General features: G+C 54.0%; 1 protein-coding gene across 1 annotated transcript; it reads left to right on the forward strand.

Moving 5' to 3' along the window:
* The first annotated feature begins 6,102 nt into the window (after positions 1 to 6,102).
* On the forward strand, positions 6,103 to 13,398 carry MMP9 (matrix metallopeptidase 9). Its single transcript, XM_055545158.1, has 13 exons — positions 6,103 to 6,240; positions 6,752 to 6,984; positions 7,339 to 7,487; positions 7,787 to 7,915; positions 8,004 to 8,177; positions 8,386 to 8,559; positions 8,965 to 9,141; positions 9,263 to 9,418; positions 10,171 to 10,456; positions 10,579 to 10,718; positions 11,153 to 11,303; positions 11,396 to 11,499; positions 13,086 to 13,398. The coding sequence occupies exons 1-13, from the start codon at positions 6,103 to 6,105 to the stop codon at positions 13,202 to 13,204; spliced, it is 2,130 nt and encodes a 709-aa protein (XP_055401133.1). The 3' UTR covers positions 13,205 to 13,398.
* The last annotated feature ends 217 nt before the right edge of the window (positions 13,399 to 13,615 follow it).

Consider the following 13,615-nt stretch of genomic DNA (forward strand, 5'->3'; position numbering starts at 1 on the left):
TGAGTCCCAGGCCAGCTCCTTGCTAACTGTGCAGGCAACTCCTTGAGTCTCACAGATTCTTCACCTGTAGATTCTTCACCTGTAAAATGGGCTCCTGAATCCTAATTTGTGAAGTTAACTGGGATCGTGAGTCCTCATTGTACAGGGGAGAGCACTGGAGTGACAGAATCCTAAGAGCTAATATTCTTCCCACCTCCATACCCACCGTGTGCTGAAAACTTGCAGCGTCTAATCTCGCTTAATCCCTCCACAACACTCTGAAGTAAGGACTGTTCTCTTTCTCATTTTATAGATGAGGAAATGGAAGCAGAGAGAGACAAAGTAACTTGCTTAAGGCTGCACAGCCTGAGGAATAGAAGCTGGAACTTGAGTCCAGGAGGGCTGATCGCAAAGTCTATTCTCTGACTTCCTATGTTGTTGTTGCTCAGTTGCTCAGTCGTGTCCGATTCGTTTTGATCCCATGAACTGCAGCACACCAGGCTTCCCTGTCCTTCACTATCTCCCTGACGTTGCTCAAACTCATGTCCACTGAGTCGGTGACGCCATCCAACCATCCCATACTCTATTGCACCCTTCTCCTCCTGCCCTCGATCTTTTCTAGAATCAGGATCTTTTCCAATGAGTTGGCTCTTCACATCAGGTGGCCAAAGTATTGGAGCTTCAGCTCTAGCATCCAGGACTAGCATCAGGACTAGCATCTAGTCTTTCCAGTGAATATTCAGGGTTGATTTCCTTTAGAATTGACTGGTTTGATCTCCTCGAAATACAAGGGACTCTCAGAGTCTTCTCTAGCACCACAGTTTGAAAGCATCTATTCTTCGGCACTCAGCCTTCTTTATGGTCCAACTCTCACATCCATACATGACTACTGGAAAAACCATAGCCTTGACTAGATGGACCTTTGTCGGCAAAGGGATGTCTCTGCTTTTTTAATATGCTGTTTAGGTTTGACTTCCTATAGAAGGAGCTCAATACAGATAGGTGATAGGCACAATGGTATTGTAATTATTATTAGTGTCTCTTCGAGTCAGCATGGGAATTGCCAACACCCTGGAGCTAGAATGGTAGGTGTGTTTGTTGTGGGGGCGGGGCAGGCACTGGAATGATGCTCTCCCCTCGGGCAAGTGGCGTCTTGCAGTCCACACACCTTCCCGCTTGGTCCCAGACACCAATGTCTTCCTCACATCCTGCCAGGGCCTCTCAGGGCTGCCCCTCCCCTCTTGGGCATGTTTGGGAGAAACAGGCTTGGAGTTCCCCCTGCCTGGAAGTGGGGAGCGAAGCCTCATCTCGTGAGGCTGTCTGGGGGCCTGGAGTTATTAATAGCAGCCTGCAGGGCTGTGTCATCTAGCTGGTGACTCAGGGCTCCAGGATCAGCCCCCTCCCCATCCTGATGGGGCCTCCTCATGGGTGAGGGGCTTTGAGTCCAAGTTCTGACTCCAAACAGGGTTGGGGGGCTGCTCACCTAGGGGTGGATCCTGCTCTCCCAGGGCCTTGGCTAAATTCTGTTGTGGTGTTGGGGAAGGAGGGGCTGGGGGAAGTGGAGAAGGGATGTGGTGACAGAACCACTTCCTGCCATTGCTGTGCTGAAGACCAAGCTCCCCCAAGTTCCCCTTGGTGGGGGTGGGGAGCCCAGAGGTAAAGGAGGAAGTTGGGAGGAGTGAGGAAAGGACGGTTGGATTGGCTCCAGGAATAAGTTCTGGGGTTCCTGGCGGGGTTCCCTCTCTCTGTGCCCCAGCTGGTAAAAACAGCCAGCTAGCCCGGAGGGAATCATAATTAGAACAGCAGTAAGCACATGTTACCATGGGTCAGGCACTTTATCTCTGTGAACTCATTTGATTCTCACAGCCGCATGAGGCAAGCACTGTTATTGCCCTCATTTTACAGATTGGTAAACCGAGGCACCGGCAGGTTATGTCAATGACTTACAGTAATCGGTGCTAGAGCAGAGACTTGAACTTCTCGGCTGATTTCCAGAACAAGCCTCTTAGCTACCACTCCTTTTTGCCCCCTCCCCACTCTGTCTATGGGGTCACACAGTCGGACATGACTGAAGCAACTTAGCAGCAGCAGCAGCACTCTGCCCCTGGCTTGCTCTGTGACCTGAGGGAGGTAAATCCCCAGCCTGGGCCTCAGTTTCCTCATCTGTATGATATGGGAGTAGATAAATATGCCTTCTTCTTGTGATATATGTCGCTCCAGTACTAATTACTCATTCAGTTTTCCCTACTGGACTTTCAGCTCCATGAGCTTGGGGACAAAGCCTATTTTGGCCACTGCTGTATTCCCCAACCTTAGCACGACGCCTGGCCCATAGAAACTCAACAAATATTTCTTGAGTAAATGGTCCTTACAGGTTTGAGGATCATCATCAATGGCTTGAGTATGTGATAAAAGTTCTGGACCCTTTACATTAAAAAAATCAACATATATCAATAGTTCTCAGCTGGGGGTGTCTGTGCCCCTCCCAGCCACCCAGAGGGCATTTGGTAATGTTTGACAACATTTCTGGTTGTCACAACTGGCAGGGGGAGGTGCTGCCAGCATGGCGTAGAAGCAGGGGGTGCTACTCAACATCTTACACTGCATAACAGAGATTCTCCAAACAAAGAATGATCTAACCTCAAATTAAATCTGAGAAGATAACCTATATTCTCATGTATAAATCTGAGTCTGTGACATATATACATAGATCTGGCATTTTGTACAACTGATGTCAAGTTGGGAGTGGCTCATGGATTCTCTTAAAGTCTATCTCTGCTACCAGCTGAAGATCCCCTGGATTGGAGGGTCTCGATGTTTCCCGTCTCTAAAGTCATAGAGTCATTCTGCTGAACTTCCCTGGTGACCAATGGTTAAGATTCTACCTGCCAATGCAGGGGACACAGCTTTGATCCCTGGTCTGGGAAGATCCCACATGCTGTGGAACCACTAAACCCATGTGTCGTAACTACTGAGCCCACGTGCTGTGACTACTGAAGCCCGTGTCTCTAGAGACTGTGCTGCATAACAAGAGAAGCCACTGCAATGGGAAGCCTGCTCGTCGTAACTAGACAAAGACCTAGCGCAGCCAAAAATAAATTAATTAATAAAAATAAAATCAAACTATATTGCTGGACGATTCCACACTCTCAAGTCTGGAATATAGTTTCCCTGAGGCTTCTGTTGCAACCTCTGATCCCCAAAGACCTGAGCCTCCTCTCTGATCTTCAGTGGGCACCAAGGATTAGGGAAGAAGGGTCCTGGTTTTGTCTCCCATCTCCCACAATTCCCCTCTAACCCCTAGTCATCTCAGTTCCTGTAAATGGTAATAAAGATGAAAAGCTTCAGAACCAAATAGCCCTAGGCTTGAGTCCCGATTTTGTGTATTAACTCACTGTGTGGCCATACCCAAGTTCCTTAACTACCCTGAACCTCAGTGTCCTCCTCTAAAAATGGGAGGGGTACTCATTAAACCTACCTCATAGAGTGGTGGGGATGAAACAAGACGCTTATGGGGAACTTAACAGAGGACTCGACACGGTAAATCTCTAAAAACTGCATTATTATTATGGTTCGGAAGTGAAATGACTTGCCCAGGGTCACACAGCCTGGCGATGGCAGAGCTGGGACTGAAAACCAGAACAGTGTGACTCCAAAGCAGCTGCTCATTCATTGTGAATGCCAGGGCTTCAATTTTCCTATAAAGGAAGTTAACTGTCTCCATCTCAGAGGCTGATTTTTGAGATAAGCATGTAAAGTGCCTAGCACATAGTAAGTCCTTTAAATGCAGTGTCTCAGATTATCGCTGTCGTCCTTCTCAAATAATGCTTTGAAGAAGGCAAATATAGATCTCGCCGCACACTGGCTGGCTGGGAAGAAGGGAGGGAAGGAATTTGCTGGTTATTGGCATAAGGGGTGATAACTGGAGCTGGAGTTTGTACCAACTTCCCTCTACTGACAGTCAAGAACTTTTACAGGCTGAGGGAGGGGGCTACATGCAGAAACAGCATAGTCAACTCTGACAGTCATCTTGACATTGGTCATTGGTGGTCTGACTGGCATCACCTTGATTGTTTTGAGGTAGAGTTAATCTTCAGTTCCAGGGTCGATTTGTTTCCATTTCTTGAGGCCAGTTTTCGGAACTGTGGCAGCTGATGTCATGGCTACATCTGGTCATCATGTAGTTAACTTTTCACCTGGTGGAGGTTTCAGTATCTATAAGACAGCTCACAGGATATGGCTCAGAATATTATCTATAGCCCTTGAGAAGAAACTAAAAGTCCCTGACATGTTTAATGACTAAACTACAATCATTTGGTCTCCTTGGGCTGCTTTCCTTTGTTTCTGCATATTCTCACTTTTCTGGTTAAACTTATTCTTTGGCTAAAGTTTTTCCACAGACAAAAGGCAGGCTGAGGATATGGGGGCGGGGGAGGGTGGCGGCAAGGATCATCGGGTCCTGCTCTGTTTCAAGGTCACAGCAGATTAGAGTCCAGGACACCCCTTCTTCCGATTCCCAGGTTCCTGGTTTTGGCCCAAATCATGAAAAGTGATCACAGCCATTTCTTGAATATTTGCAACATACACAGTCCAAGGTATTTTATGTGTTTGATCTCATCCTCACATCAATGTAGGGACAAAGAACCCTTTTAAATGTATTTTTATTTATTTATTTTTCGAACTTCGCATACATTTATTCAGTTGACACTGTTGGGCAGTGTGGGGGATACAGATTTTTCTTTTCTTCCACACAAACTATCAGACAATTTCATGCTGTCTCCCCAAGTGGAGAAGTCTATATCAGTGCATACCCAGTGGACAGAGAATGTAGTCAGCAGCCTGCTGTACAGATATTTACACATAATTACAGGGCCCCTGGGCTTCCTTGGTGGCTTAGTGGTAAACAACCTGCCTGCTAATGCAGGAGATGCAGGTTCAATCCCTGGGCAGGGAAGATCCCCTGGAGAAGGAAATGGCAACCCACTCCAGTATTCTTGCCTGGCAAATCTCATGGACAGAGGAGCCTGGTGGGCTGCAGTCCATGGGGCTGCAAAAGAGTTGGACATGACTGAGTGACTAAACAACAACAGGACCCCTGCCATTGGATGTGCCAGGCTTGGCCCACCCCATCCCACCTCTCCAGGCTCTGCCCAAACCCTCCTCTCCCATCCCAACATCATTGCCTTTAGCTACAATAAGTATCCCGGGGCCTGGGACATAGCAGACCACTGAGAGTGCTGTCAGCCCTGAATGATAGGACCCAGCCGGCTACGGGAAAGGGGTAAAGTTAAGTTTTCTCATGCATGTAAAGTAAAGTTTTACAGCTGAAGAAACAGACTCACAGTGGTGAAGACATTTGCCCAAGGCACTGAAGGAATGAGGCTATGTCTGCTGGCTTCCAGACGCCACAACACTCCTACTGTCCCCACCTGCCCTCCCCCCACCTCCCAACCACCGTTGTGCAATTCTCAAGGATCCAGCCTGTTGAAGACCAGGAATTGTCTCCATGGAATTCCCCGATTTCCACCAAGCGGAGCCCACTCCTTCTGCCCCCAGGTGGAGCAGGGAAAGGAAGCTGAGTCAAGGCAGACTTCCAGGGAGAAGAGGGCAGAGCCTGGGAGTGTGAGGAGGGTCCACGGAGGCCATCTGATCAGGAAGCGGGATCGTCTGGCTCAGACAGAAGTCTCGGGAACTTTCCATCCTTTTTCCTTAGGCTGATCTCTAGGGGGTCTTCCGATGGAGGGTTCAGGGAGTCCTCCAACCAGCCCTGCCTCCCTCCCTCCCTCTCATGCAGTTCTCACAAGCTCTGCAGTTTGCAAAACCCAATCCTTCCCTTGTGGGCCTGTGGTTTCCTGTTGGGTCTGGGGTCCTGCCTGACTTGGCAATGGGGGCTGTGGGCAGGAGGGAGAGGGGGGAGGTGGTGTAAGCCCTTTCCTTGCCTTCTCATGCTGGGACTGCCCAACACACACACACACACACACACACACACACACACACACGCCATGGCCTGAGTCAGCTCTTGCAAGTGGCCAGTCAGAGAGGGGCGGGGTCACTGATTCAGTTGACAGCCTCTTTAAAGCCCCCAGGAGGGCAGCTGCAGCCAGACCAAGTGCTATCCTCACCATGAGCCCCCGGCAGCCCTTGGTCCTGGCGCTCCTGGTGCTAGCCTGCTGCTCTGCTGCCCCCAGACGACGCCAGCCCACCGTGGTGGTCTTTCCAGGAGAACCACAAACCAGCCTCACCAACAGGCAGCTGGCAGAGGTAGGCACACTCCCCCATCTAGAGTTGGGAAGGGCTGGCCGGGAGTCCCAGGAAGGGCGCGGGGTCTCAGACGAGATACTCTGGGGCTTGTTGTGGGGGGGTGGTGATGGGCACCTCTGGAGGACAGAGCAGTGAGAACAGGCCCTGGGAGATTCTGGACAGGGACTGCTGGAAACAGGCTAATGAGGGTTTCCTAGATGGGCACTGGGAAATGGATAAGGAGCACGTGGGGGTTCTGGAGTGGCGATGGGCTGAGGGTGAACAGGGGTAAACCCTAGGGGGCCCTGAAGTAGGCACTGCCTGGGGGCATCCTGGAGTGGAGTGGAGCTGAGGATGTCCACATGGAGGGGAGATTCTTGGGGCGGGCACAAGCCCTGGTATCCAGGGTACCGAGTACTGGATACAGTGTCTCGTTGCTAGTCTCCAAGAGCGGGGAGGGATGGAGTCCTTGCCCAGTAGGGCAGAGAAAGGGCGTCGGGGCTCTGCCACGTCTCTGCCTTTCCTTCCACAGGAATACCTGTACCGCTATGGCTACACTCCTGGGGCAGAGCTGAGCGAGGACGGTCAGTCCCTGCAGCGAGCTCTGCTGCGCTTCCAGCGGCGCCTGTCCCTGCCCGAGACTGGCGAGCTGGACAGCACCACCCTGAACGCCATGCGAGCCCCGCGCTGCGGCGTCCCAGACGTGGGCGGATTCCAGACCTTTGAGGGCGACCTCAAGTGGCACCACCACAACATCACCTACTGGTGCGCTGCTGGGCCCCGCGGGGGCGAGCGGGGCGCAGAGGGTGGCGAGAGGCGGGTTCCCAAGCGCCGCTCCTTGGCGAACACATCCCGTCTCAGGCCAATCCATGGCTTTCACTGAATGTGCCCGCCTCGAGGCAAGTGGCTCCCCCTCAGAGCCTCCGTCTCCCCCATCGGGGGAAATGGACCTCGCCAACTGACTCCAAAGAGAAAAGTGCGTCTGAAAGTGCTTTCGAGCTGAAAGCGTGGAGCGCAGGCAGGGCTATGTATTTGAAGTCGCGGAGACACCGGGTGGCACTGCTGGCCCGGCTCCCGCCTCTCACTTCTGCCCTTTATCCTCCTGCCTTTTCCCTCCAGGATCCAAAATTACTCGGAAGACCTGCCGCGCGACGTGATCGACGACGCCTTTGCCCGCGCTTTCGCGCTCTGGAGCGCGGTGACGCCGCTCACCTTCACTCGAGTGTACGGCCCCGAAGCTGACATTGTCATCCAGTTTGGTGTTAGAGGTGAGAACGCGAAGAAGGGGGAAATCGGGAGAATCTGAGATGGGGACAGAGGTGGGAGGATCAAAGAGAGACGAGAGGGGGCCCTGTACCTGGATTTCTCTTGCCTGTCCCCGAAGCCCTGGCGCCCGATCGCCCTTATGGCGCCCCCTCCTGACCGACACCTCACTGCACTGGGACAGCAAATGTTGGATTGAGGCTCTTAGGCCGAATTTTAGCCCGTCGTTAGGCCAGCGCCCTTGGGCAGTGCACAACCTGCGCAACCGTACGCGTCTCACTCTCTTCTCCACCCGCTTCTTCAGAGCACGGAGATGGGTATCCCTTCGATGGAAAGAACGGGCTCCTGGCACACGCCTTTCCGCCTGGCGCAGGCATTCAGGGAGATGCCCACTTCGACGATGAAGAGTTGTGGTCTCTGGGCAAAGGCGTTGGTGAGATCCCGAGCTGCCCCGGTCCCCACTCCCTTCTCCTCTCACGCGTATCACCAGTCCCTCTGACCCCAGTCCCCCTTTCCCGCAGTGATCCCGACCTACTTCGGAAACGCGAAGGGCGCCGCCTGCCACTTCCCCTTCACCTTCGAGGGTCGCTCCTACTCCGCCTGCACCACGGACGGCCGTTCCGACGACATGCTCTGGTGCAGCACCACCGCCGACTACGACACCGACCGCCAGTTCGGCTTCTGCCCCAGCGAGAGTGAGTGCCCACCCTCCCGAGGGTCCAGAGCGCTGGCTCTTAATCCCAGCTCTGCCACTGATGCTGAGGGTGGCTTGCGAACCCCTATCCTGTTCTCTGGGCCCAGTTCCCTCATCTGTGAGACGAGGCGAGAAATGGGAGGAGGACATAGGTGGCTCGTGGGTCAGTTAACTCGCGGCACCTTCAGTTAATCGTGTGGGCCTCCCAGGACTCTACACCCAGGACGGCAATGCGGACGGCAAGCCCTGCGTCTTCCCGTTCACCTTCCAGGGCCGCACCTACTCCGCCTGTACCTCCGATGGTCGCTCCGACGGCTACCGCTGGTGCGCCACCACCGCCAACTACGACCAGGACAAGCTCTACGGCTTCTGCCCGAGCCGAGGTACCGCTGACCCACCTACCTGATTCAGCCTCGCGCCCTCATTCCGCGTTGGTTCCCGAGCGTGGCCCTTCCACCCGTCCGTTTGTCTTCCCGCTCCTGTCGGTGCTCAGGACGGCCTTGACTCGGCCTGCCGTCACCGCAGCTCCTCCCCCAGCCTTCCAGATGCCGCCGCCGCATCCGCGGAGGCTTGGCCTTTCAGCCAGGCTTGCAGCCTCCTCCTAGGTCTGCGATCCCCAGGCCCCGCCCATTATTCTAGCCAGATGTCGGCGGTGCCCCACAACTCCCCCTGGGCTTTTAAAATAAGCCTCCCAGTTTCTCTAGCTCCTCGATTGGCCCGCCCCTGGCTCTTCATTGCCCCCCACACCCCACCTCCACTTGGCTCACCCGAGGCTCTGGTCTCTCCAGTCGATGCAACGGTGACCGGGGGCAACGCGGCGGGGGAGCTGTGCGTCTTCCCCTTCACCTTCCTGGGCAAGGAATACTCGGCCTGCACCAGAGAGGGTCGCAATGATGGGCACCTCTGGTGCGCCACCACCTCCAACTTCGACAAAGACAAGAAGTGGGGCTTCTGCCCGGATCAAGGTGGGCGGGGCGCCGAGGTTCCGTGGCTGGGGCCTCAGCCAGGGCAGTGGTGACCCGGAGGGATGCCCGGGCTGGGAGCTCGGCCCAGGGCTCCGAGCTCAGGCTCCCTTCTTTCGTCCAGGATACAGCCTGTACCTTGTGGCCGCACACGAGTTTGGCCACGCGCTGGGCTTAGATCACACCTCCGTGCCAGAGGCGCTCATGTACCCTATGTACAGATTCACCGAGGAGCACCCCCTGCATAGGGACGATGTTCAGGGCATCCAGCATCTGTATGGTGAGGGCGTGGGGCAGGGATAGAGGGAGGAGAGGGAAGGGCTAGGTTCTGCCGGCTCAGAACACCCCGAGAATAGGGAGGAGGGGAGAGTTAGGACTCTGATATCTATCTTTGAGAGCCCTTGAGGCTGGTGGGTACAACTGCTGCCAGGTCAGGACTTGGAGATGGCGATAAAGAGCCCGGACTCTAGAGTGAGACGGACATAGGTTCAAAAGCCGGTCCAGCCACTATCCGACTAGATGACGTTGGATAGGTTACTTCACCCCTCAACTTCCTTATCTGTAAAGTGGGGCTAACACCTGCCTCATGGGGTTGTTAGGAGGCTTAAGTGAGTTAGAACAATGCCTGGAATATAGCAAGCACCATATAAATGTTTGATAGTTTTATTATTATCACCACTTATTATCATTAGTATGTTTCCGCATCAAAGAAATGAAAATACTAAAGAATCTGCTCCATAGTTTTTTCTTTTTCCCCCTTCTGAAGATCAAAGGAGCTAATGTGCGTTTATAAAGCTCCCAGCACTGTTTGGCACCCAGTTTGAGAGCTCAAAAAAGGCTTCTCTCCCACCAGCCTGGGGGTGGGGGTGAGTGTGTGAAAGGAAGCTGCCAGCCCGGGGTTGGGGGAAGGCAGGATTCAACATCTGAAGTGGGGAGAGCGCCAGGGACCTCCAGGTAGGCACCGGGGAGCAGATACTCCAAAGGCACAGAGATGCAAGAACAGCGATTGCCTTACGCGGTATCTCTTTTCAGGTCCTCGCCCTGAGCCTGAACCACGGCCTCCGACCACTACCACCACCGAACCCCAGCCCACCGCTCCCCCCACGGTCTGCGTCACGGGGCCTCCCACCGCCCGCCCCTCAGAGGGTCCCACTACTGGCCCCACAGGGCCCCCGGCAGCTGGCCCCACGGGTCCTCCCACGGCTGGCCCTTCTGCGGCCCCGACGGAGTCCCCGGATCCAGCGGAGGACGTCTGCAACGTGGACATCTTCGACGCCATCGCGCAGATTGGGAACCGCTTGCATTTCTTCAAGGCTGGGTGAGGGGCGGGGCTGCGCGGTCGGGGGCGGGGGCTTGGAGGCGGGACCTGCCTGTGTCTCCCCGCCCACTGGCCGTAGGTTCCAGGCTCAGTGCCCCCACCCCCACTTTTCGCATCCCCAGGAAGTACTGGAGACTTTCTGAGGGAGGGGGCCGCCGGGTGCAGGGTCCCTTCCTTGTCAAGAGCACGTGGCCTGCGCTGCCTCGCAAGCTGGACTCCGTCTTCGAGGATCCGCTCACCAAGAAGATTTTCTTCTTCTCTGGTTAGTTTTCGTCTTTCTCCCTCCCCTGTGCTGTGCTTGGTCGCTCAGTCGTGTCCGACTCTTTGCGACCCTGTGGACTGTAGCCCACCAGGTTCCTCTGTCCATGGGGATTCTCCAGGCAAGAAGACTGTAGTGGGTTGCCATTTCTTCTTTCTCCAGGGGATCTTCCCCACCCAGGGATCGAATTGGGTATCCCGCATTGCAGGCAGATTATTTACAGTCTGAGCCACCAGGGAAGCCCTGAACAAATTTAGCAGGGATGAATTTCAGCCCTCCTCACAGCACCCTGGCACAGTCCTACTGAGGGGCTCTGCTCCTTGGGCACAGAGACTGCGGGCACTCCTGGAGCGTGCCTGCGTTTTCCCTCTTGACATTCAAGGGGGGTGTGTACCCCACTCCCTGCCCCCAGACCGATGTGAGCCTCCCTTCGGCAGGGCGCCAAGTGTGGGTGTACACCGGCGCGTCGGTGCTAGGCCCGAGGCGTCTGGACAAGTTGGGCCTGGGCCCGGAAGTGGCCCAGGTCACCGGGGCCCTCCCGCGCCCTGAGGGTAAGGTGCTGCTGTTCAGCGGGCAGAGCTTCTGGAGGTGAGATTCCCGGGGACCGCCAGCAGGGGGAGCCCGGGCGCCATCCGCCTGCCCGCCGGCTCAGCGCCTGTCTCATCGGTGCCGTCCTGCAGGTTCGACGTGAAGACACAGAAGGTGGATCCCCAGAGCGTCACCCCCGTGGACCAGACGTTCCCCGGGGTGCCTATTAGCACGCACGACATCTTTCAGTACCAAGGTGAGGGCTGAGAGCCAGGGTCAGGGGGAGGATCCCTCCCAGAGATACCTCCCACAGTAGGTTCCCCTACCCTGTGTTGTTAGTCGCTCAGTCGTGTCTGACTCTTTGTGACTCCATGGATTGTAGCCCGCCAGGCTCCTCTGTCCATGGAATTCTCCAGGCAAGAAAACTGGAGTGGGTAGCCATTCTCTTCTCCAGGGGATCTTCCCCATCCAGGGATCGAACCCGGGTCTCCCACATTGCAGGCAGATTCTTTACCATCTGAGCCACCAGGGAAGCCCCTGCCTTAGCGATTGGTCAAATTTCAAGCCAGAAAGAAAAAGCCGGTGGAGACTGAGGCAAATGTCCCTCATTGATGAGTTCCCCGCAGAGTCAGGGATTTTCCCAGACCATTTGAGGACCAGGGCCACAACGAGAACTAGAACCCAGATTTCCTGCCTCCCAGCTGGAAGCTCTTTCCCCCATAGCACAGGACACCTGGTTTGTATGAAGGCTTTATTAGACCATATTTATCAAGTGCCTGTAATATGCTAGGCATCATGCTGCCACTGGGGATACAGTAATAAATAATACATTACATAGATGTGTGTGTGTGACTTTGGGCAAGTCACTGCTATTCACAGAGCCTCAGTTTCCCCATATGTAAAATGGGGATGGTAGCTGGAGTTAACCCTTTCTTTCTCTTTCCCACTGCTCATCCCCAGTCAGCGGACAACTGCTGTTGGCTCAGCCTCCAAAATATTTACAACCTCCTTTGCAGACACCCTAGTCCAAGCCACGCTGGTTGTCCAATACCTTCAAATATGTTTTCTGAGAGTAGGGAGGGGCTAGGAGGGGAAGGGCATGCAAGGTTGAAGGCACTAACGAAGCCTGATCTGACCCCTCTCCTCCCCCTTCTCCACCCCCTCCCACTACTCCTGTCATTCCCTTTGCTCTGCTCCACTCACACCAGCCTCTGGCTGTTCTTTGAACACATCAAGGTCATTCCCAGCTTAGGGCCTTTGTGCCAGTTGTATCCTCTGCCTGGAAGGTGTTTTCCCCAGATTGTCACTGGGATGCCTCCCTCTCAGCCTTCAGGTCTCAGCACTCAGGCCACCTCTACAGAGAGGCCTTCTTTGGCCCTCATTATCTATTCACTCGACTGCTCACTTACATTTCCTTCATTGCTTTCCCTATTGTCAAAACCAACCTCCTTTACTTATGCATTTGCTTGTTAATCATATGTCTTACCCCACTAACATGTAAGCACCCAAACGACTGAGATCATGCCTGCATTTTCCCTCTGTTGTATCCCCAGTGTCTCTAACAGTGCTTGGCATGATGAATGTTGGATGGATGAATGGGATTTGTTGAATGAATTGTTCTGAGTATCGACTGTGTGCCAGGCCCTGTGCCAGTGCTTTGGACATGGAGGTCTGTGCCCTCCAGCATCTCCCGGGTGGGGTGGGGAACAGACATGTCCAGTGGAAACCTTGGAAAGATTTTGAAAGGGTAGGAAGCGTGATTGTGAAGACCATACTCCTGTTTGGGTCCGTGTGTGTGGGAGAGCTGGAATCACCCCTCTTGGTCCACTTTCTCCCTTGCAGAGAAAGCTTACTTCTGCCAGGATAACTTCTACTGGCGCGTGAGTTCCCGGAATGAAGTGAATCAGGTGGACTATGTGGGCTACGTGACCTTCGACCTCCTGAAGTGCCCTGAGGACTAGGGCTCCCAAGCCTGCTTCAGCACTGCAGTGGGGGCCCCCTCAGGGACCCTGCCAATAGGGAATGAGCCAGTCTGCTGGATCCCAACTAGTGGATCTGTTCTGAAGGACGAGGAGGAGGGGAGGTGGGCTGGGCCCTCTCTTCCCACCTTCCTTTCTTGTTAGAACGTATTTAATAAATGTGGATTCTTTAACCTAGAGGAGCAGATTTATGTATGGTATGCATGCCTGCATGTATGTATGTAACCAGCAGAGAGCTTACTATGCACCAGGCAGTGTTCTAAAACACTTCATAAATATTAACGTTCAATCCTTCCTATTAGGAAGGTATAATGTAATTATTCCTATTTTATAGCTGAGGAAATGGCCAGCCTGATATTCATTCATCAAACATTTATTGAGCTCTGACATGGA

The sequence above is a fragment of the Bubalus kerabau genome, chromosome 13 (genome assembly GCF_029407905.1).
Source record: "Bubalus kerabau isolate K-KA32 ecotype Philippines breed swamp buffalo chromosome 13, PCC_UOA_SB_1v2, whole genome shotgun sequence".
NCBI lineage: Eukaryota > Metazoa > Chordata > Mammalia > Artiodactyla > Bovidae > Bubalus > Bubalus kerabau.